Source organism: Plecotus auritus, assembly GCF_963455305.1.
Source record: "Plecotus auritus genome assembly, chromosome: 6".
Taxonomy (NCBI): Eukaryota; Metazoa; Chordata; class Mammalia; order Chiroptera; family Vespertilionidae; genus Plecotus; species Plecotus auritus.
In genome coordinates, this window is record NC_137773.1 from 2,390,853 (window position 1) to 2,412,462 (window position 21,610).

The window sequence follows — 21,610 nt, forward strand, 5'->3', positions numbered from 1 at the left end:
GCCGCCTCTCCTTAACACTCGGCTCCGCTGCGTCCTGACCCTTGTCTTCAGGGTCATTCTCTAGCTCAGGACTTAGCTACAGGGATTCGCTACAACGCGTATGTTTCACACACACTGGAATGTGTGTTTCCTAAGGGCAGGCGCCTCATCTGTCCGCATTGCTGCACTTAGCAGTCGGTGAGTGTTTGTTCAACGAGTAAACAAAGGAATGAACATATTCCATCTCACCTCTCAGCGGGCCTCTAATATGTATATAATATTAGCCCCCTCAACGGGAAGCTCCCCCAGGGCAAGGGCTGGCTTTTATTCATTTTTGTGTCTGGCATCGGGCCCTTGGACAGGTGAGCAACACATGTTTTTAAACTTTGGGGTTGAGTCTCTTTGGAAAGACACTGGACAAAAATAAAGTGTTGCGCTGCCCTCTGCGGCCACCAGGGGGCGGCAGAGTCCTGGGACTCTTTCCTGGAAAGGCCCATCTGAGCCCAAAGGGAACGCCTCTGGTCCAGGTCAGAGGGCACGTTCCCAGGGTCCAGAAACAGAGAGACGGCTTTGGGGACCCGCAGAGAGGAAGGGCAGGTGGCAGCAGGCACAGGCATAGCCGTCCAGCCCAGCCTTTCTTCCCGAGACTGTGCATCCCGGGAGGGAGCTGGCGAAACAAGAGATGCCATCCTGGGATTCCTTCCGGAAGAACTCGGCCCCACAGCCCGTCAGCAGCGGGGCTCCGGGTGGGTCCTTCCAGGAGGAGTGTCGGCCAGAAACAGCAGGCCCGACTTTCCCTCCCACGGGGTGACCTGAGCACCTTGCAGCAGTGCGGACCCTCCGGGCACCGAGTCTGTGGGTCCCGCTGGGGGCGCAGGTGGGCAGTGCGCATCAGGGACCCGGAGTTCAGGCGACGCCTTTCACTGGGAAATACCGCCTCGGTCATTCGCACGCAGATGGGGCATGAAGCCGGGGTCGTGGCTGTGTCCAGCTGACACAGACGGACCAACCAAGGTTCCGGTGTCACTAAAATAGATGGTGTCAAGCGAACCCGCTCGAGGGTTGGACCTGCTCTTAAGAAAGTTGAACGACATTCCCTTAGCTCGTCAAACTGTTTCGAAATGTAAGAAATTCCAAAATCAGCCCTGGCCGGTTTGGCTCAGTGGATGGAGCGTCGGCCTGTGAACTGAAGGGTCCCAGGTTCGATTCCGGCCAAGGGCACATGCCTGAGTTGTGGGCTCGATCCCCAGTGGGGGACTTGCAGGAGACAGCCGATCCAGGATTCTCTCTCATCATTGATGTTTTTCTCTCTCTCTCTCCCTCTTCCTTCCTCTCTGAAATCAATAAAAATATATTTTTAAAAAATGCTTTCTTTTTTTAAAAAAATGTATATATTTTATTGATTTGATAGAGGAAGTAAGAGGGAGAGATAGAAACACCAATGATGAGAGAGAATCACTGATTGGCCAGCTCCTGCACCCCCCCTACTGGGGATCAAGCCCGCAACCCGGGCATGTGCCCTTGGCCGGAATCGAACCTGGGACCCTTCAGTCTGCAGGCTGACGCTCTATCCACTGAGCAACACCAGCCAGGGCAAAAAAATGCTTTCTTAAAAGAAATTTCAAAATCACCCCCTGCGGGGGTCATTAGACTGTCTGTGTGGTGAAGTCTCCGTGAGTCCTGGTGCTCGTGGGACCGGGAAATGTGGAAATGCGTCTTTCAGCCCTGGCCGGCGTGGCCCGGCGGGGCGGGCGTCGTCCCATGCACCCAGAGGTGCCGATTCAATTCTTGGTGTCGGTCTTTCTCTTTCTCTCTCCCTTCCTCTCCCTCTCTCGCTCTAAAAAAATCGATAAAGCCCTGGCGGGTTTGGCTCAGTGGATAGAGCATCGGCCTGTGAACTGAAAGGTCCCAGGTTCGATTCCGGCCAAGGGCACATGCTTGGGTTGTGGGCTTGATCCCCAGTGGGGGACTTGCAGGAGGCAGCCGAGCCATGATTCTCTCTCATCGTGGGTGTTTCTATCTTTCTCTTCCCTCTTCCTTCCTCTCTGAAATCCATTTATATATATATTTTTAAATCGATAAAAATATTTTTTAAAGAGAGAGGCACCCTTACCAGGGACCTAATGCCCCGAGGGTTTTCAGAGCGTCGTTGGCTTGTTTTAAAGTTGCATTTCAACCCACAGTGGAGTTAGGGTCCACTTCCTTCGCCAAAAGTGGGACCGGGCAATCGGTCAAACATAAAATCACACACATGGGCGCAGGGGCCTGCGGACGGCACATGGTTGAAGAACCACGTGTGCGTGGCGGGGCCCAGCGTTCCCACAGACACCGCTTCTGGTTTGTTTACGGGATGTGTTGCCCGCGGGCGTCCTGAGATGGTACCACGTGGTGGATGACGTGCGTGTGAGAAAAACGGGGAAAGCGGAGGAAATACGACGTCGTAACTTACTCCCGAACTGAGAATTGGGAACCAATGACCACCTTCTCTTTTTCTTTTTGAATCTTAGAGGCCACGTGGGGACCGTGCACCAGGACGGCCCAGGAAGCGAGGAGAGGGGCTGGGTGGGGAATGAGCCGAGGCCGGCTGCCTTGCTCGCGAAGAAGTCAGAGAACAGGGGGCCTCGGGGCAGGGTTTGCCTGGGACGAGCTGCCGCACTTTTCACATTGGGGGTGAAAGAGCGTGGTCCGGCCAGAGACCTTCTTTCTGGCTCCCGAGGAAAAGAATGTGTGGGCACCCCTACCTTAACCTGAGCCGAAGGGGCCGAAGCACGTGCCTACGGTCACGGCCTTCCATCCGTGACGGATGGCCTCTCTTCTGTAAAACCACCTTCCAGAGGTGTGCCAGCAGCACCGGGAGGGACATTAACGGGTCCTTTCCCGGGGACGGAGTCTGCGGCAGGTGACAATTTCCAAAGAAATCCGCCTGCACCCACATTCCCCCGCCCGCCCCCCCCCCCTTTCTCGCTGCCCTTGGCGGGTGGGAGTGTGCACCTCCTCCCGGGGCCCGGGAGGACCTTTGGGCCGAGTTGAGGAACAGAATCCGCCAGACGTGACGATGCATGACTTCTGTGTATCCCGCCTGGCTCTCTCCCTTGGGGCCCAGCGGCCATGTTGTAAGGAAGCCCAGGCCACGTGGGGAAGTCACCAGTGGGTGTGGGCAATGCGGGTCTTTTCTTCCGACGTTTGTGCTCTGGGCCTCACTGAGCCTGGGGAGACCGCCCCCCCCCCAGGCCGCCCCTCCCTGGAGACTGTGAACAGCTCACCTGTGAGCGCACCTCTCAGAGGCAAACCCACCCACCTGGAGACCGTCCCCCCACCGCTCCTACTCCAGCCGCCATCCCCTGCCCTCGTCACCCCAGAACCTGGTACCCCAAAACTAGGAACAGCCCCTGTACCCCAGAGACCTTGAAATTATACAAACCAGCCCGCCCTAAGCCTGCTCGCCCTGCCTCGTCTATCCCTTCCCGCAGAAACCCCCGTTCCCCACCTCCTGACCCCCCCCCCCGTGCTTCCCCAAGTGGCCCGGGTGGCCACCTGCACCCCTTCTTTGGGAACTGTGAGTAGCAAACTAACTTGGCAATGGCCGTCGTCGCTTTCTCTGTTGGCTCACCTACCTGGCTAGGGATAGAGCCCACTTTGTTTTTATTTATTGATTTGAGAGAGAGAGAGAGACGCCGAACTGTTGTTGCACATGTTCATTCACTCCTTGGTTGATTGTGGTCTGCGCCCCGACCGGGGATGGAGCCCACGCCCTGGCTAACGGGGACAACGCTCTAACCAACTGAGCTCCGGGCCAGCCCCCAACCCGCTTCCTAAGGGGGGTCCCAGCCAGCGCGAGCACCAGCTACCAGGCGCTGAGTGAGCCAGCCTTCGCCTCCTCCAGCCTCGGGCTCTGAACCCCTCCCCGACGAGTCCCTGCCCTGGCTGACCGCCGCCCTGAGCGCCACCGCATGTCAGCGTCACCTGTCCCGCCATCGTGTCTGGCTGACGGGCGCTTCCTACCATCCCGGTTCCCTACGGGGAACGGCGCTCGCGTTCATGGAAGAGGCCAGAAGGCGGTTCAGCCGGGCAGGGCGTGGCGCCTGCGCTTTTATTCGCTGCCGTCGGTCTCTCCACGGAGACGGGACATCAGCCGGCAGGAGGGGCCTTCGCACACGTGTTTACCAGGCACCGCCTCACGACCCACAGCGCCACCCCAACACGGAGTCCCCGGCCAGCACGCCGCCTCCTGCCACGGACGCCGTCACGCACGTGGACGGGGCGGGTCCATGAAGCGGGTCAGGGCCCGTTCCCCAGCAAAGGCTCACGTGCTGCCCACGAAGGGCACCCAGGGTGACCCCCCAGCCCCCAGGCCCCTGAGCCGGGGCCGCCGCCACCAGAGGCCCAGGGACCGCCTCACGCTCCGCAGCAGGCTGGGTGCTGATCGCAGAAGCTCGGAGCCGCCTTCTCCGTCGCTGTCGCAGTGGCTCGAGGGCCCCGGGCCCCCAGGCCGGCACCACGCGGCCCGCCATCCGGAGGCACGGAGCTCCTGGGCCCACAGGAGCAGCTTCTGGAACGGAGGCTGTGGGTCTTCAGGCCTCAGCCCACTTGGGTCCCTGCACGCCAAGCCCACCCCACCCCACCCCACCCCACCCCACGGGGCTTTCCCAGGACCCGCCCCGCCCCGCCAGGACTGCGGAGAGGACGCCAGCCCTGCTCCCGCCTTCCCCGCGGTTTCCAATCGAGGCAGGAGGCAGCTCCGGGCCGAGGCAGGGACTTGGACCCTCCCCGCGGGGCGGCCGCAGCCCTCAGACAGCCCTGGCCAGCTCTGGCCTCCGGTCGGTCACCCCTGGACTAAGAGGCCACTCATCAAGGCCAGGCCTGTCTGCCCATGCGGTGTGCGTGGCAGGCAGGGCGGGTGAGAGCCTGCTGATGCCCTGTCCCCGCAGTGCCCGCCTGACCCAGGAGCAGCCCTGACGTGCCCTGAGGGTCACACAGGGCAGGCTGCTGCCTCCCCTTCCAACCCCCCCCCACTTCCCCCGGTTCCTCGGGACACGGCAGCCGCTTGGTGGGCACGTCCTGGCACGTGACGCCTCACGGATGGCGGAGAGACGGCGCTGGCATCTGAGCTCCCAGGCCGAGCCCTCCCCGCCCCCCACGCAGCGCCAGCCCGGATGCTCCTGGGCAGGGCGTTGAAGGGGGAGTAGGAGTGTGCTGGGTGGGCGAGGGTGAGCCAGCACCTCCTCAGAGGGTTCAGGGCACCAAGGGGGAGCTCGGGGAAAAGGCAGGAGCCCATGCCCAGAAGAGGGGCGCAGGCACCAGGTGAGGCGTGAGGCGTGGCCACGGGCGAGGCCCAGGCCAGGGCCCCCATCTGCACCCGGAGGCGGCCTCCCGTCTCAGCTGCCCTGGGGCCAGGCTTTGGGGGGCCTCCTGAACATCATGCGGGGAACCCCACACCCAGGCTGAGGCCAGGGGTCAAGTACAGGGTCCCCGCCCCACCCGGGGCGAGCCCCTCCCCGACCTCCAGGCCTGACTCCAACTGGTGGGGATCCTAGGTGAGCTCTGCGGGCCGGTGTCCCGAATGAAGGCAGCTGGCAGGGGCTGGGAGCAGTGTAGCCACACACATGCATGCACACGCACACACGCACGTACACACATGTGCGTGCACACACTCACAGGTAAGAGGACAAAACTTACGCCCCAAGCGTCTGCCCACCCAGGCCCCCGTGTGTGGGCGGCGTCAGGTGACAGAGCACGGGCCGGACACACGACACAGAGGCCGCGCGCGCCCTGAAAGGCCTGGGACGGGACGGGACGGGCGGGGCAGAAGGCCTCCTGTCTGCCCCCCCACACACACACCCTCGTGGGGAGCCGGACACGGAGGCTCGTCTGACTCGCCAGGGGTCCTACATCCAGAGACTCAGACTCTGCAGACCCGGAGCTGGGCGGGGGCTCCCAGGGCCGGTCTGCGTGCCAGGTGGGCAGGCTGGCGCTGACCCCGGCCCTGAGGCTGGGCTGCTCGGGGCTCCAGAGCTCGGGGTGCCCTCCCTCTGTGCTCGGGGGGGCGGGGGGGAGTCTCCCAGGGCCACTGATCGCACCGAGTGAGACCCTGAATGTTAGTGTCACGAGCCCTTGTCTGCAGCAGGCAGGCAGGCAGGCCCGGATGCGCTGCCGCCCGGGGCATGGCCTCTGGGCGTGAGACAACGTGGCCACGTAACGGCCCGGCTGCCCCCCTCCACACCGAGGACCGAGGACTGGCACAGAGGGCCAGGGCAGCTGGGAGTGACCCCGTGACCCACCCCGCTCCTCTGCCCACGCCAGGAGCTTCCCAGAGAGGGACCAGAGGGCCTGGAGATACACCCAGCCCCACGCGGGGACATTTAACAGCCTGGTCACGTGCCCACCAGGGCCCCCCGCAGGCGCGGCGAAGAGGCGCATCCTGAGTGCCAGCCGACTGGTCCGGCTCCCGAGCACCGTGGGAACCGACAGCACCAGGCGGCGGTCGATGGGCGACGTGTCTGCCGCGGTCACCATCCCCCCCCGTCCCCGCCCTGCCGCCTGGCGGCTTTCCCTGAGCAGGGGCACCCCCCGGCCAGGACTTTGGCAGCAGAAACGGCGGCCCTGGCCGCCGGTGGGAACCACCGCCAGCCCGCGCCCGGCGTCTGGGGACCCGAGGAGGCGCGCTGGCCCGGCTCTGCCATCCGCAGGGCAGCGCGCTCCCTCCCGGAGGCGCTAACGTCCGCTGTGTCGGGAGACACGCGTCTAGAGCACATGCATTACGGGGTTCGTCTCCGCTGCAGCCCTGACCAACGTTTCCTTTCTCACCTGGGGCCCGAGGGACGGAGTGGCCGCCACCGGAAGCGACCTCGGACCATCGCCGTCCGCCGAGGGCAGCTCTGCCCGCGGGGGGGCGGCGGCCTGGACCCCGCTCTGGGCTGAAGTTCGCAGGAACGCTTCCCGTGGCACAGCCGGGCCACCTCACTTGGACACCTTGGCCTGCAGGGTGCTGGGCAGGTAGAGGTACCTCCAGATGGCATAGTAGTGGGTACCGGCACCGAATGCCACAAAGAGATGCCAGATGGCGTGGGCGAAGGGGACCCTGCCGTCGCTCTTGAAGAACACGGTGCCCAGGCAGTAGAACGCCCCTCCGGTCACCAGCTCCCAGAGGCCCTCGGTGTTGGGCTGTCGGCAAGGATGGGGTTCAAAGGGGGGGGCGGGGGGGTCAGAGGAGCGGCCGGCAAGGTGGGGAGCGCCCGGCCATTCCCCCCACACCCCGGAAATGAAAAGACCTGGTGAGCCCGCCCAGGGTCCTGGGTGGGGTGTCTCAACACTGTAATGTCGCCCCTTCTCCTGAGTAAGTTCTCACGTGTAACGCGTTTCTACTAAAATCTCCAGGGATCTCTTCCCTCACAAGGTACCCCTGGCTCCACCCAGCGGCAGGGAGAGCAGGAGCGAGCCAACCGCCACATCCGGGCTCCCAGAGCATCCTCCCACCGCCCGCCGCAGGAGCAGCCAGCTCCGTCGGGCTGTTGGCGGAACAAAATGGTATTTGTGCCTGGCTGGCTTGCTCAGGGGTTAGAGCATCAACCTGTGGACTGAAGGGTCCCGGGTTCGATTCCAGTCAAGGGCATGTACCTTGGTTGTAGGCTCAATCCCCGGCCTTGGTTCAGGCGTGTGCGGGAGGCAACCAGTTGATGTCTCTCCCCCTCCCTTCCACTCCCTCTAAAAATCGATGGAAAAACATCCTCGGGCGAAGGTTTTTTTTTAAAAAAAGGGCTTGCCCTAGCTGGTTTGGCTCAGTGGATAGAGCGTTGGCCTGCAGACTGGAGGGTCCCAGGTTCGATTTCGGCCAAGGCCATATGCCTGGGTTGCGGGCTCCATCCCCAGTAGGGGGCGTGCAGGAGGCAGCCGATCAATGATTCTCTCTCATCATTGATGTTTCTATCTCTCCCTCTCCCTTCCTCTCTAAAATCAATAAAATACGTTTAAAAAAAATAAAAATAAAAAAGGGCTCAAGTGTGGGAGAGAGGGACTGAGGGGCGGGAAGCCGCCGAGCTGGTGCCCAGGTCCCAGGCCCACCGCGTACAGATAACCCGCATTAACAGTGTGCAGGGTCCTTCCAGAACCCGCCTCTACACGCACAGACACGTCTGCATATACAGCGTGCACTTCACGGACACACGTGTCCCAGGAAGGCACCACTCGGACCAGGGAGCTCCCACCGTCCCGCCTCTGCACACCCATCGCCGCTAACGCCGAGGGCGCTCAGCCGCCTCCCCGCCGGGGCGGCCCCGGCTCCGAGCAGCGCCTCCCGCTCAGGGCTGTCCCGGGGCCCCGGGGGGGGACGGAGCTGAGCGTGAGTTACGTGATGATGGTCACCCGACGCTTCTCAGCACCCCGGGCGCCCGGCGCGGCACCGGGGCCTCCAGGGGCCACCTCATGCCCCCTTCACGACAGCGGCACAGGGTGGCGTGACCGTCACAGACACACGCCCACGGCATCGTGCAAAGCGAGGAGAGCACGTTGCCGGGGCTTGGGGGGCCTGTATAGTGTGATCTCATTTTTGTAAAAGAAAAGCCAACACGTCAACACAGACTTGCGTGTACATTTAAAAACGGGACAGACAGACAGACAAGAAACCGGTCATGGCGGTGACAGCTGGCCATCGACTGTACTGCGGAGGGGCGGGGACGGCTGTTGTCTTACACTTTCAGACGAGACCTATTCTTTGCAGTGAGCATGTATTTAAAGGTACGTGGCCGAAACCGGTTTGGCTCAGTGGATAGAGCGTCGGCCTGCGGACTGAGGGGTCCCGGGTTCGATTCCGGTCAAGGGCATGTACCTTGGTTGTGGGCACATCCCCAGTAGGGGGTGTGCAGGAGGCAGCTGATCGATGTTTCTCTCTCATCGATGTTTCTAACTTTCTATCCCTCTCCCTTCCTCTCTGTAAAAAATCAATAAAATATATTAAAAAAATAAAAAATAAATAAAGGTACGTGTACTGTACAAATGTAAGTACGTACATATATATATTTAAATATGTATTATGTGACTTGATAGATATTACATGATTGAATAGACGTAACTTAAATATGCATATTAACCCATTGTACGCCATAAGCGTCTGTAGATGCAAGTGGGGACCTTCCCCACATGCCACACGCATCTATAAAAAAAAACCAAAAACCTGTTTTCCGCCAAAACCGGTTTGGCTCGGTGGATAGAGCGTCAGCCTGTGGACTGAAAGGTCCCAGGTTCGATTCCGGTCAAGGGCATGTACCTTGGTTGCGGGCACATCCCCAGTAGGAGGTGTGCAGGAGGCAGCTGATCGATGTTTCTCTCTCATCGATGTTTCTGGCTATCTATCCCTCTTCCTTTCTCTCTGTAAAAAATCAATAAAATATATTAAAAAAAAAACAAAAAACCTGTTTTCCCCACGTGGCAGTCCTGACCAACTTTTAAATCATTTTTCATGAGAAATTTCAGCCGAAAATATCCAAGAACACCCGAACTGTAATATTTATTGTAGGGAGCAGCTATAGGGTTAAGCCTCAGACTGACCTGCTGGCAAAGCCGCAAATAAGTCCCAGCTTAGAGGGCACAGCCCTCTTAGCATCATTAAGCTTGATCTTATGACTGCTCCCTAGATCCTTCCTGGGTAGCTAATGGGCTGTGGGAGGGGCAGCAAGTGCTGCCAAAACCAGTGAAACTTACAAGAACATTGTAAATTACTTTGTTTGCCTCTGACTATAAAATAAAGCAGGGGTCCTCAAACTTTTTAAACAGGGGGCCAGTTCACTGTCCCTCAGACCTTTGGAGGGCCGGACTATAGTTTAACAAAAAAACAAACCATGAACAAATTCCTATGTGCACTGCAGGCCCGGGACGCGTCGGCTGCTAAGCAGGACAGGCAGCGGCACCCGGCGGGTCAGATCCATGTCCTTGGCGGGCCGCCTGTGGCCTGCGGGCCGTAGTTTGAGGACCCCTGAAAGCATCAGCTTGCCATCTGGATCTTTTCTCTGTGGTTTCAGCCAGGTACAGGAGATCCACCTAGACCCAGCTTATTCTCTTTGTCTGTCTTTTCTACATCCTTCGCCGCCTACCCCCTCCTCAGGCTCGCCGAACCCTTGGCGGTGCTGGCGCGGCACAATTTATTTTTATAATATTCATTGCAAATTGATTTTTCCAATTAAATTCTTAAGTATCGTGGCGTGTGGGGATGGTTTCCGTTTTGGACGCGTGGTCGCTAACTGGTTAAATGAAAATCAACTTGTGAAAATCTAACCTATAAAACCGAAAACAGGTCACAGGGACAGCGCTGAGCAGGAAAGACCAATGCTCAGGCCTTCGCTGCCAAGTGCTCCGATGCGATTAGAGCTACCACAGGGGGACGGTTTGGTATTAGTGTGAAATCAGGCCCGCCCGGCCGGTGGCTCAGTGGTTGAGCGTCGACCCAGGAACCAGGAAGCCTCTCCCCCTCCCAGCCTCTCCCCGCCCCCCCCCCCCCCCCCACCGCGTTCAATTCCCGGGCAGGGCACATGCCGGGGTTGCGGGCTGATCCCTAGTAGGGGGCGTGCAGGAGGCAGCTGATGGATGTTTCTCCTCGCTGTTTCTCTCTCTCTCCCTCTCCCTCCCTCTTTCTCAAATCAATACAACATTAAAAACAAAAATGATCCCTAACCGGTTTGGCTCAGTGGATAGAGCATCGGCCTGCGGACTGAAGTCCCAGGTTCGATTCCGGTCAAGGGCATGTACCTTGGTTGCGGGCACATCCCCAGTGGGAGGTGTGCAGGAGGCAGCTGACGGATGTTTCTCTCTCATCGATGTTTCTAGCTCTCTATCCCTCTCCCTTCCTCTCTGTAAAAAATCAATAAAATATATTAAAAAATAGATTTAAACACACACACACACACAAACAAAAACGGGCCCATCGCTGGAACAGAACTGGAATTTGAGAAACAGACCCCGAATTTAAGAGGAGCGTTTTTAAATGGCTGACCCTCTGGGAGGGGGGGCGGGACTCATCATATACAGGACGAACAGCAGTGGGAACACGGAGTTAGGAATGAGAAGTCAACCATAAAAGAAACGTAAGGAAATATGGGTAAATATTTACAAAAACTTGAGAAGAGGGAGACCTTTGTTAAAAGCCATAAAAAAAAACAAAAAAAAAAACCACCTGTTAGATTTTACTTCATAAAATTTTAACATTTGCCAATAACAATAATTTTAAAATAATACTCTACTCTGGCCTGGCCAGTGTGGCTCAGTGGGTTGCAGCACTGAAAGGTGGTGGGTTCGATTCCCAGCCCGGTTCAATTTCCGGCCAGGGCGCACAGGGGAGGCAGCCGGTCGATGTTTCTCCCCATTGATGTTCCTCTCCCTCTCTTTTTCTCTCTCTTTCCCTCCCCCTCTCTCTAAAATAAACCAGCATGCAACCGAAGGACTTATATGCATGCATATAAGAGTAACCAACGGATGCAAAACATTGGGGGGTGAGGGCATGTATGGGAGTGGGGTGGGGGGGCAATGGTAAGATATGTACACATATAATACCTTAATAAAAAAATAAATTAAAAAAAATAATAATAAAAATAAATAAAAAATAAATAAAATAAAAATAAATAAAATCAGTCAGCATGACCTTGGGTGAGGATGAACAGTAATAATAGTAGTGATGCCGTTCTGTGGCCTAGGAGTAACGGGCAGGCTGCATTTACTGTGTCCATTTAGCAGATGGGGAAACTGAGGCTCAGAGGAGAGGCCCTCAGGGCTAACCTGCCTATTCTACCGCCTCCTTAGGTGGGTCACGTGCACACACTGAGCCTCGGTTTCCCCTCCCGCCAGAGGCGAGGGCTCCAGGTGACAATCCCGAGTCCGTGTGGGTGCTCCCCGGGCTGACGGAGGCCCCATGCCGGGGGGGGGGGGGGTGGCCTTACCATCGACAGGATGACCACGGCGGGGAAGAAGCCCATGACCACGTAGCACAGCAGCTCCAGAAGCTTGTACCTGCAGGAGGAGAGGCCGCTGCGGGCGCAGCCGTCACCCGCCACACCCCGCGGGCGCTGGCAGAGCGGGGTGACCTCGGGCAGGTCTCATTCTCTCCCCGAGACGCCGCTTCCACGTCGTTATCAGGCCCCGGGCAACCGTGACCATTCGACCCTGCACCTTGGCCCATGGGCCCGAGCCGCCGCACTGCAAGGACCGAGCGGCTGCACCAGCTGCCCCTGCGGCTGTGCTGGAGGTTCCGGCGTCTGTCGCTCCTTCTGCTTCTACAGCCCTGTCTGTCCCTCACTTAACTGCTCCGTCCCGTCACTCGGCCGATGGAAGCAAACGGGGCCCCGAGGGCTCAGAGCCGCTGCTCCGTGTCCGCCAGCGCAGCTTAGGGACAGCAGGTGGCACGTGACGCCCTGCAGTGGGTCTAGGAACCCACAGAGTCTTTTTAAAAAAAAACGCTCAAACTGACGCCGTGGGCTGTGGACCTGTGGCTGTGCCTTCAAGCTCCCGGGCATCCTGGGGTGTCCTCTCTCCAGGGGCAGGAAGGAGGCCCTGGTGGAGCCCTGAGGGCCCCTCCCCCCCCTCCGGAGCCCCCCCTTACCCCCCCCCCGGGCTTACCGCTCATGGAAGAAGAAGACATAGACGGTGCCCACGGAGGCCATGACCCAGACCAGCCAGCGCATGTGGGCGGCCCAGGGGCCCAGCTCCCGGAGGTTCAGCCTGCGGAGACCCGAGGGCACAGTCTGAGGGGCCCCGGCCGGCCCTGCGGGGCCTGGGGGCTGGCCAGCCCGGGGACACTGTCCCCGCAGATCTGTCCGCTGTGGCTGCAGGCGTGAGACGTGAACTCTCGTGGGAGACGTGTGGAGAGACACAAAGAGAAAGTCACACGTGAGCAGTTAGCAGAGGGAAATGAGCCACACGGATGTCTCGGCGCGGAGGGGAGGCAGGAGTCTAGCCGGCCGGTGAGGGTGGCGTCCTGATATGCCAAGGTTGCAGGTTCAATCCCCGATCAGGGCACATACAAGAAACAACCAATAAACAAACAAACGGAAGAAACAGCCAGTAAATGCATGGACAAATGGAACAACAAATCAGTATTTCTCTCTCCCTCTCCCCCTCCCTTTCTCTCTCCCGCACTTCCTTCTTCCTTCTCTCTCTCTCTCTTTCTTTTTTTTTTTTTAAATATATTTTATTGATAATTTACAGAGAGGAAGAGAGAGGGATAGAGAGTTAGAAACATCGATGAGAGAGAAACATCGATCCACTGCCTCCTGCACACCCCCCACTGGGGATGTGTCCGCAACCAAGGTACATGCCCTTGACCGGAATCGAACCTGGGACCCTTCAGTCCGCAGGCCGACGCTCTATCCACTGAGCCAAACCGGTCAGGGCTCTCTCTCTTTCTTAAAAAAAAAAAAAAAAAAGTCAATCAATCAATGAACGGGACGGCCACCGGGCGGATCTGTCAGACTTTGCTGTGTGCACACGCGTGGCCCCGCTGGTGCAGTTCCAGGGCCCAGCCGGGACACGCCGCTTTGCACCCGTGCAACCCATGCCCGAGCCTCCGGTCTCCTAGTACCCCACTCCTTAAGTCAAGATTGTGTCCAGGAAGCTTCTGTGAAAGTCCCATCTGTCCACGATGAAATAAAAGCAAACAAAAAGGGGGGTTTTCGGATTGAGGCCGGGATGGGGAGCCCAGACGCCCACCCCAGTGTGGTCCCGGGGCCCTCAGCGCTCTCAGAGGACAGCTGGAAAACTAGAGCAACACAAAGAAAAATCACCTACGGCGCCTGTGCCCGCCCTTTCTCCGCGCACCCCACTGCCAGCCGGGAAGCTGGTCACCTCGGAGCGCCCCGGGCTCTCTCGTCCCCCAGCCAATCAACCCCCAGTTCTGCTGACTCCTTCTCCTGAGCAGCTGGCAAACCTTGCACCATACCCCTGCTTCACGGCCCCCTCCACAGCAGAGTGTCAGCCCGGGGACCTGCAGCTCCAAGTCCTGGAGGAGTTACGGCCGTGCCCTCGGCCGCCAGCAGGGGGCAGCACCGAGCGCCGCTCCGTGGGCACCGCACCCCCGGCCACCAGCAGGGGGCAGCACAGAGCGCCGCTCCGTGGGCAATGCAGGCGTAAGGAACGGATACCCAGGCGCCCACCCGCAAAGGGGCCGAGAGTCGGGATCAGTGCAGAAACCCGTCCGTCGCGGCAGCTGAGCACAAAACAGCTTGACACTTGTCCACATGCAAACAGGCACCTGAGCTCCCTGGCTCCTGACCCGCAGGCGCTGCCTCGGGAGCTCGGGCCAACGAGAAGCCGCCGGTGGACTGAGCCCCTCCCGTGGCCTCCAGTTCTCGCCTATGCTCCGTGGCCTCCCACCTACCCACTCACGCTTCACTCCTCCCCAGGGCCTTCTAGGCTTCTAGAAGTCTCCGTCCGCCTGCCTCTCTGGCCTCTGACAGCCTAAACCCTGAGGGGTTTCAGGAGAGAAGGCCCAGGCTGGGCAGGTCTGATGATGCCAACAGGCAGGCAGACGGACAGAGGACAGACAAGACAGACAGCAGGAACGGCACACCTCCATCCAACGTGTTTGGAAAACAACCGCCTTTGTATGTGCAAACCAAACCTATTTACTAGCGGATACCCCTACACCGAGCGGCTGTGAAAAAGAAAGCGGGCATCTCCGCCCTGCGACCGTGGGCCGTGTCCCGGCGACGCGCTAATCAGGGGTCCTCAACCTTTTTAAACGGGGGGCCAGGTCCCTGTCCCTCAGACCGTTGGAGGGCCGGACTACAGTTTTAAAAAAAACTATGAACAAATTCCTATGCGCCCTGCGGGCCCGGGACGCGTCGGCTGCTAAGCAGGACAGGCAGCGGCCCCCGGCGGGCCGGATCCATGTCCTCGGCGGGCCGCATGTGGCCCGCGGGCCGTAGTTTGAGGACGCCTGCAAGGAAAGCAAGTTGCGGAGCCGTGGGCACAGCGTCCTTCCTGCCGTGTTCAAGTCGGAGAGAAGTGGCGCCAACATTCACTTACACGTGTAAACTCTAAGTATGCGCGGTGCATGTGCGCCCTGTCTGCATGGACAGTCACATATGCACATGTGTACACACGCTTGCCGTTTCATGCGGGAAATCGCTGGGCGCACAGCGAAGCTGGCTCTAAGAGCCGGTGTGGCCGTCGGCGTGCTGCCCGCCAAATACCGAGAGCGACTGGAACAAGGACAGGAAGGGAGCCAGCCCGTCCGCGGGGCCACGGGCACTCACCAGGGCGCGTAGGAGGCCGCTATGAAGAAGTAGATGACCATGCGGTCACACATGTGCAGGCAGTGCTCCACCATCCTGGGCAGGAAAGGCGGCGTCACCAGCGGCTCCGGCAGGCAGCGCGGACCCAGCGAGGGCCTGGGGGGGGGGGGGGGCCGCCTCTGTCCCCCCACCCCCTGGGCCTCAGCGACCAGGCTCTCAAGCCAGGCTCCCCACCCCTGGGATTAGCTGGAGCCGCCTGGGGCCCCTCAGAGGCCCCTCCTCTCCTCCCCTCTGCATTCCTGTCGCACATCCTGGGCTTTCAGGAGATGGCGAGTGACGGAAGAATTCCGTGGCTAAAATGCAAAACTATTCAACGCTGTGGCCCACCCTGGCCGGTGCGGCTCGGTGGATAGAGCGTCGGCCTGTGGACTGAAGGGTCCCGGGTTGGACTCGGGTCAAGGGCACCTGCCTGGGCTCAGTCCCCACGAGGGGGCGTGCAGGAGGCAGCCGACCGGTGATCTCTCTCATCAGTGATGTTTCTCTCACTCCCTCCCTCGCCCTCTCTGAAGCCAATAAAAATTTATTTAAAAAATAAAATGAACTCTGTGCCCCCGAAAGACCCTCTGGATTCTGGCTTCGTGGTTTCATGCCCAGGCTCTGGGGCCAGAAGGTCTGGGTTCGAATCCCAGTCCAGCGCTTAGGGACTGTGACCCTGACCAAGTCCCCTCCCTGCTCGGGGCTCCGTCCCCGCCTTGTAACGGGGGGCATCAGCCATCAGCGATCTTCGCAGGCCGCTGTGAGGGCTGGGTGGGTGCGGACGTGCAGGACGGGAAGTGCCCAGCAAACAGCTGTTGGCAGAGCACCCCCGAGGAAACTCCGCCTCCCCGCCCCCTCGGCCAGGTCCCCGCACGGCGGCTCCCCTCCCGCGGGCTGGCGGCTCGGTACCTGAGGTGGCTCTTCTTCCAGGAGACCGTGTGGAACACGGTGGACACCACGAAGAGCCCGCACAGGCCGAGGCCGTAGATCCAGGCGGAAACCGTCTCCCAGGCGTCGTCCGACAGGAGGTAGAGGTTGGAGCTGCCCAGGAAGCTGGGGATGATCCAGAGCTGGAAGCGGGCGGGGCAGGCAGCGCTGGCTCGGGGTCCAGGGCGGCCGGAGCCCTCCCTCCCTCCCTCCCTCCCGCCCGCCCCCGGCGGGGATGCCCTAACCTGCGCGTCCAGAGTGGGAGCCGCCAGGCCCCAGCGGCTGCGGAGCACTGAAACATGACTTGTGTCACTGAGAAAAGGAATTTTTTTAAAATGTTTTTATTGATGTCAGAGAGGAAGGGAGAGGGATAGAGAGCTAGAAACATCGATGAGAGAGAAACATCGATCAGCTGCCTCCTGCACACCTCCCACTGGGGATGTGCCCGCAACCAAGGTACATGCCCTTGACCGGAATCGAACCTGGGACCCCTCAGTCCGCAGGCCGACGCTCTATCCACTGAGCCACACCAGCCTGGGCTGGGCAAGGAATTTTACATTTGATTTCATTCGATGGATGTCAGTGTCCATGTCCACAGCCACCGGAGGCCAGGGGCTGCCACACAGGACAGCAGCCGGGAACAGGCAGCCGGGGCCCCGCCTCAAGGAGCAGCTCTGGCCGCTCCCTCCGCTCCGCGTCCCCAGGGTGCCCGGCCCGCGGTCCCCAGGCGCACCCGAGCCGCAGCCTCCGCCTTGTCACACGTGCGGTCCCCACCGTGTCCCTGGGGAAACCCCCCTTCTCCGGGCCTTGGTTCATGACCATTTCCCGGGAGAAGCCCAGGCAGAGGCCGGCTCAGAGCCGCGGCTCCCCCCCCTGGGGCGTGAGGAGCAGGCCGTGGGCCATCGCGTGGGCATTGCGGGGGACGGAGACACAGAATCTCCCCGAGGCGGAGAGGCCGTCTCCCCACCCGGCCTGGAGGTGCCCCGGGGGCCCACTCACAGCGTGGGTGGCACAGTTGGCCGCGTGCTCGTACTCCGTGGGCTGGTACCTCTTGTGGGCGGGGACCCGGTGGTTCATGAACCTGGAAGGAGAGGCACCTTCCTGGAGCTCGGCCCCCGCGGTGGGACGAGGGGGTCCCTCTCCCCGCCCCCAACGCTCTCTCTGTCACATGTCTTGTACTATCCAATGCCTGATCCCCAGGGTGTCACAGAACTTGGCTGAATGTCGGGGTGCGGTTCTTCTTCTCTTTACTGTCACTGACGTACAGTATAGCTCCCCGAGGGCACGCCGGACGAAGGTTTACTGTGCGCACGTGGCCACCTCCCGGGGGAGATAGAGCTCGTTCCCCACCCCTCCAGCCCTTCCCAGGGGGACCTTCCCCCAAGGAAACCACCTCCCACCTGGCCCTCGAGGATGGGGACCCGCACTGCCTACCAATGGGAGCCGCAGAGACCCCAGTCATTACTGTGAAGACCCACAAAAATGGAAATGAGTGTAGGGCTCAGAACACAGGGCTCGATGCAGGGCAGTGCATGGAGCATTTATCGAGCACCTTCTGTATGCTGGGGCCATGCCAGCACAGTGCATGGAGCATTTATCAAGTGCCTTCTGTATGCTGGGGCCATGCCAGCACAGTGCATGGAGCATTTATCGAGTGCCTTCTGTATGCTGGGGCCATGCCAGCACAGTGCATGGAGCATTTGTCGAGCGCCTTCTGTATGCTGGGGCCATGCCAGTCAGTGCACGGAGCATTTATCGAGCGCCTTCTGTATGCTGGGGCCATGCCAGCACAGTGCATGGAGCATTTATCAAGCGCCTTCTATATGCTGGGGCCATGCCAGCACAGTGCATGGAGCATTTATCAAGCACCTTCTGTATGCTGGGGCCATGCCAGTACAGTGCACGGAGCATTTGTCGAGCGCCTTCTGTATGCTGGGGCCATGCCAGTCAGTGCACAGAGCATTTGTCAAGCGCCTTCTGTATGCTGGGGCCATGCCAGTCAGTGCACGGAGCATTTATCGAGCGCCTTCTGTATGCTGGGGCCATGCCAGTCAGTGCACGGAGCATTTATCGAGCGCCTTCTGTATGCTGGGGCCATGCCAGTCAGTGCACAGAGCATTTATCGAGCGCCTTCTGTATGCTGGGGCCATGCCAGTCAGTGCACAGAGCATTTATCGAGCACCTTCTGTATGCTGGGGCCATGCCAGCACAGTGCACGGAGCATTTATCGAGCGCCTTCTATATGCTGGGGCCATGCCAGCACAGTGCACAGAGCATTTATCGAGCGCCTTCTGTATGCTGGGGCCATGCCAGTCAGTGCACGGAGCACTCGTGCTGTCCGCGGGCGTCTGTTAGTCCAGCTGACCGAGTTTGAGGAGCACTTTCCGCACGCACCCAGGGAGCGTTAGCGGAGCACCTACCACGTGCGGGTGGAGGTGGGTGCTCTCGGAACGCAGGGGAAGGACAGATAGAGTGCTCCTTCTCCCCCGGTCCGAGCACCATGCAGGAACAGATAAAACGCTGGGCTTATGGTCACAGAGAAGGTGGGGGACCCACCCCTGGAAGTGGGGAACCCACAGAAGCACAGCTCTCCTAGGAAACCAAGCCACCAGCCCATCAGCCCCCCTTCTTCGCGGGTGGCCCTGGAGGACGGCCGTGGCCACAGCTGGCTTATTAAATGATATGCATTGACCACAAAACTAGTGCTACACGGCGGGTAGCGTCCCCCAAAATTCCGATGTCGCAGTCTGAACCCCCAGAGCCCGAGAGCGTGGTCCCACGTGGACTCGGAGCTGCTGCAGGTGTAATTCACGACGGGGCGGGTCCTGCTTCGACAGGACGGGATCCTCCTAAGAGGGAGACAGAGCCAGGGACCACGTGACGTCGGGGCAGAGATTGGCACGATTTGCCCACAAGCCAAGGAATGAATGCCCAGGTGGTGGGCCCGCCAGAAGCTGGGGGACAGCCCTGCGGACTCCCTAGAGCCTCCAGGGAACCGGCTGCCCACCCCCTGCTCTCTGCCCTCCAGAGCCGGGGAGTGAAGTTCTGCTGTTGTTTTGTTTTATATATTTTTACTGATTTCAGAGAGGGAGGGAGAGGGAGAGAGAGAGAAACATCGATGAGAGAGAATCATTGATTGGCTGCCTCCTGCATGCCCCACCCCGGGGATCGAGCCTGCCACCCGGGCGTGTGCCCTTGCCTGGACTCGAACCCAGGTCTCACGCCATTACCAGGCCGGGCCTGGCTGTCCGCTCTCCGTCTGGCCCTTTAACAAGCACCATCCAAGCCCCCAACGTGCCAGCCACCCCGGTTCGAGGGTGATGACACGGTTGCCGTGACAACCCAGGATGGACGGGCCGTTACTCCTTTATTTCTGGGCCCCACAAAACTTTCCTTGTCTCCCACCCCACCCCACCCTGTGTGGTGGCAGCTTCTGAATGCCGGGAGTGACAAAGGCGGCGAGAGGAAGCCGGGCCGGGAGGCAGGGCCGGGCCGGGCAGATCCCCAAGAATCCGGTTCCCACAGCCCAGAGCCAGCTCTGCTCCTGAGCCTCGGGCCTGGTCTCCTTCCCCACGACCTCTGCACAGGCGTTTTAAGAGGACAGTGAATTAACCTTTGTTTTCCTTCCCCTCCTAATTTGCATACGTGAAATTTCTTTTTCTTTTTTGCTACAGTTGTATGGGTTTTGCAAATGGAGAGATCCTTCATCGCCCCCTGCCCTCATGCCCCCTGGTCCCCGGCCCGTCCCCACCGCTCCGTTCTCCGTCCCCACCGCTCTGCTGTTCCAGAAGGTCCCATGGGAAATGGAGCCCTACAGGAGTCCGGAGCCTTTTTTTTTTAACGTTTAAAGGGGATTTATTATATCAAGTCCAAGTGCATTCTTAGGAGAAAGGAAACGCTTTGAATGCCACACGGGGATTTTCTTTATTTCTATTCAAAACGTGTTGAAGACAAACGTGTTTGCTATAGTAAAGAAACGGGCCCCCCTCGTATAACGTTGCCAGCCCCGGCAATCACTCCCGACCCTCCCTCCTGAGGTGGCTCCTTTCGCTGGGCTCCCTGCCTGCGAGGTTCCTGGAGCTGTGTGCGTGGTCCCCTCCCTTCACTGTGGGAATATGCCACTGTGCGCACGCGTAACGGCCCGTGTATCCGCCCCGGTGGGCACGGGGGGGGGGGGGGGGCTTTTTCCCAGCGGAAATGCACAGGCCAATGCGGGATGTTCTCCGGCAGAGGTGGCGGCCAGAGGTGGCCACAGCGTTTGATGGGGGTGGGAGGGCGACTCTGCGGGAGGCAGCACAGAAGGGGAGTCCCCCCTGGACGGGAGAGGCAGGGGCTTAGAAGCCAGGCTCCGCTGGGCGGGACACCGCTGCGCAGTCACCTCGCTGCTGTGTGACCTACGGGAAATGACTGTACGTCTCTGGGCTGCAGCTCCCTTCTGTGTAAAAAGATATAATAATAGGCCCTAACCGGTGTGGCTCAGTGGGTAGAGCGTCGGCCTGCGGACTGAAGGGTCCCGGGTTCGATTCCGGTCAAGGGCACGTACCTTGGTTGCGGGCACATCCCCAGTAGGGAGTGTGCAGGAGGCAGCTGATCGATGTTTCTCTCTCGTTGATGTTTCTAACTCTCTATCCTTCTCCCTTCCTCTCTGTAAAATATCAATAAAATATATTTTTTTAAAAAAAGATACAATAATAGTACCTCGCCTGCAGGTACCATGAAATACCATGGCTCAGAAGCCCACACCGGGGTGCCTGGCGCACAGCAATGCTCAAAGGACGGGCGTTCTTTTCACCGCTCCCCGGAGAGCTCCCCCAAACAGCCCGGGCGCCGCGTTCGTGCTGGTTCGTGACGCACCCGCGACCTTCACATAGCGCGTCCGTGGAAAGCCCGCGCCACCACGGCACAGCTGTCCTCCACACCGACGACGAGGCTAAAGAGTTAGGCCAACGGCCCGCAACCTTGGTCCCTCGCTAAGAATCACCCGACGCCGGTGAGTGAGGTTCGGTGGCTGAGCATCGACCTATGAACCAGGAGGTCACAGTTCGATTCCCGGTCAGGGCACTCGTCCGGGTTGGGGGCTCCATCCCCCGTGGGGAGGGTGCGAGAGGCAGCCGATCCAGGATTCTCTCTCATCATTGATGTTTCCAGCTCCCTCTCTCTTCCTCAAAAAAATCAATAAAAATATATATACATATATATATTTTTTTAAAGAATCAGCTGGAAAAGAGAAAGATGGATCGACACACGGTGGTCCATCCATTCCACAGGATGCTGGTCACACAGGACCCCAGGGGCACGGAACCAACTCCGGGCTCAGCTGGCCCGCAAACAGGATTCAACTCGCACGGCGACTCGGTGGGGTGGCAGGGGCTGCCTGGCGTGCTGGAAGGATTCTGCGTGTGAATCCAAGCCTGTGGGGCGGGGAAGGAAGGTGGTGATGCATCAGCCATGTGTGCCAC

The 21,610-nt window shown here is 59.6% G+C and overlaps 1 protein-coding gene across 7 annotated transcripts in view; it reads right to left on the reverse strand.

Moving 5' to 3' along the window:
- Positions 1-21,610, reverse strand: part of RADIL (Rap associating with DIL domain) — a 71,307-nt gene that overhangs the window by 43,164 nt on the left and 6,533 nt on the right. The window contains exons 2-8 of one of the 7 annotated variants that reach the window (XR_013961005.1): positions 17,151-17,232; positions 16,134-16,294; positions 15,210-15,284; positions 12,574-12,675; positions 11,898-11,967; positions 6,784-7,140; positions 4,054-4,528 (exon numbers count right to left, since the gene is read on the reverse strand). The exons of 1 other annotated variant lie outside the window; for it this stretch is intronic. Coding sequence is in view for 3 of the 6 variants with exons in the window: in XM_080676580.1 (XP_080532706.1) it covers positions 8,669-8,902; positions 11,898-11,967; positions 12,574-12,675; positions 15,210-15,284; positions 16,134-16,294; positions 17,151-17,232 (724 nt within the window). In the remaining 3 variants the exon portion in view is untranslated. 5 more of the 7 variants (XM_080676580.1, XM_080676581.1, XM_080676582.1 and 2 more) reach the window with 5 other exon arrangements.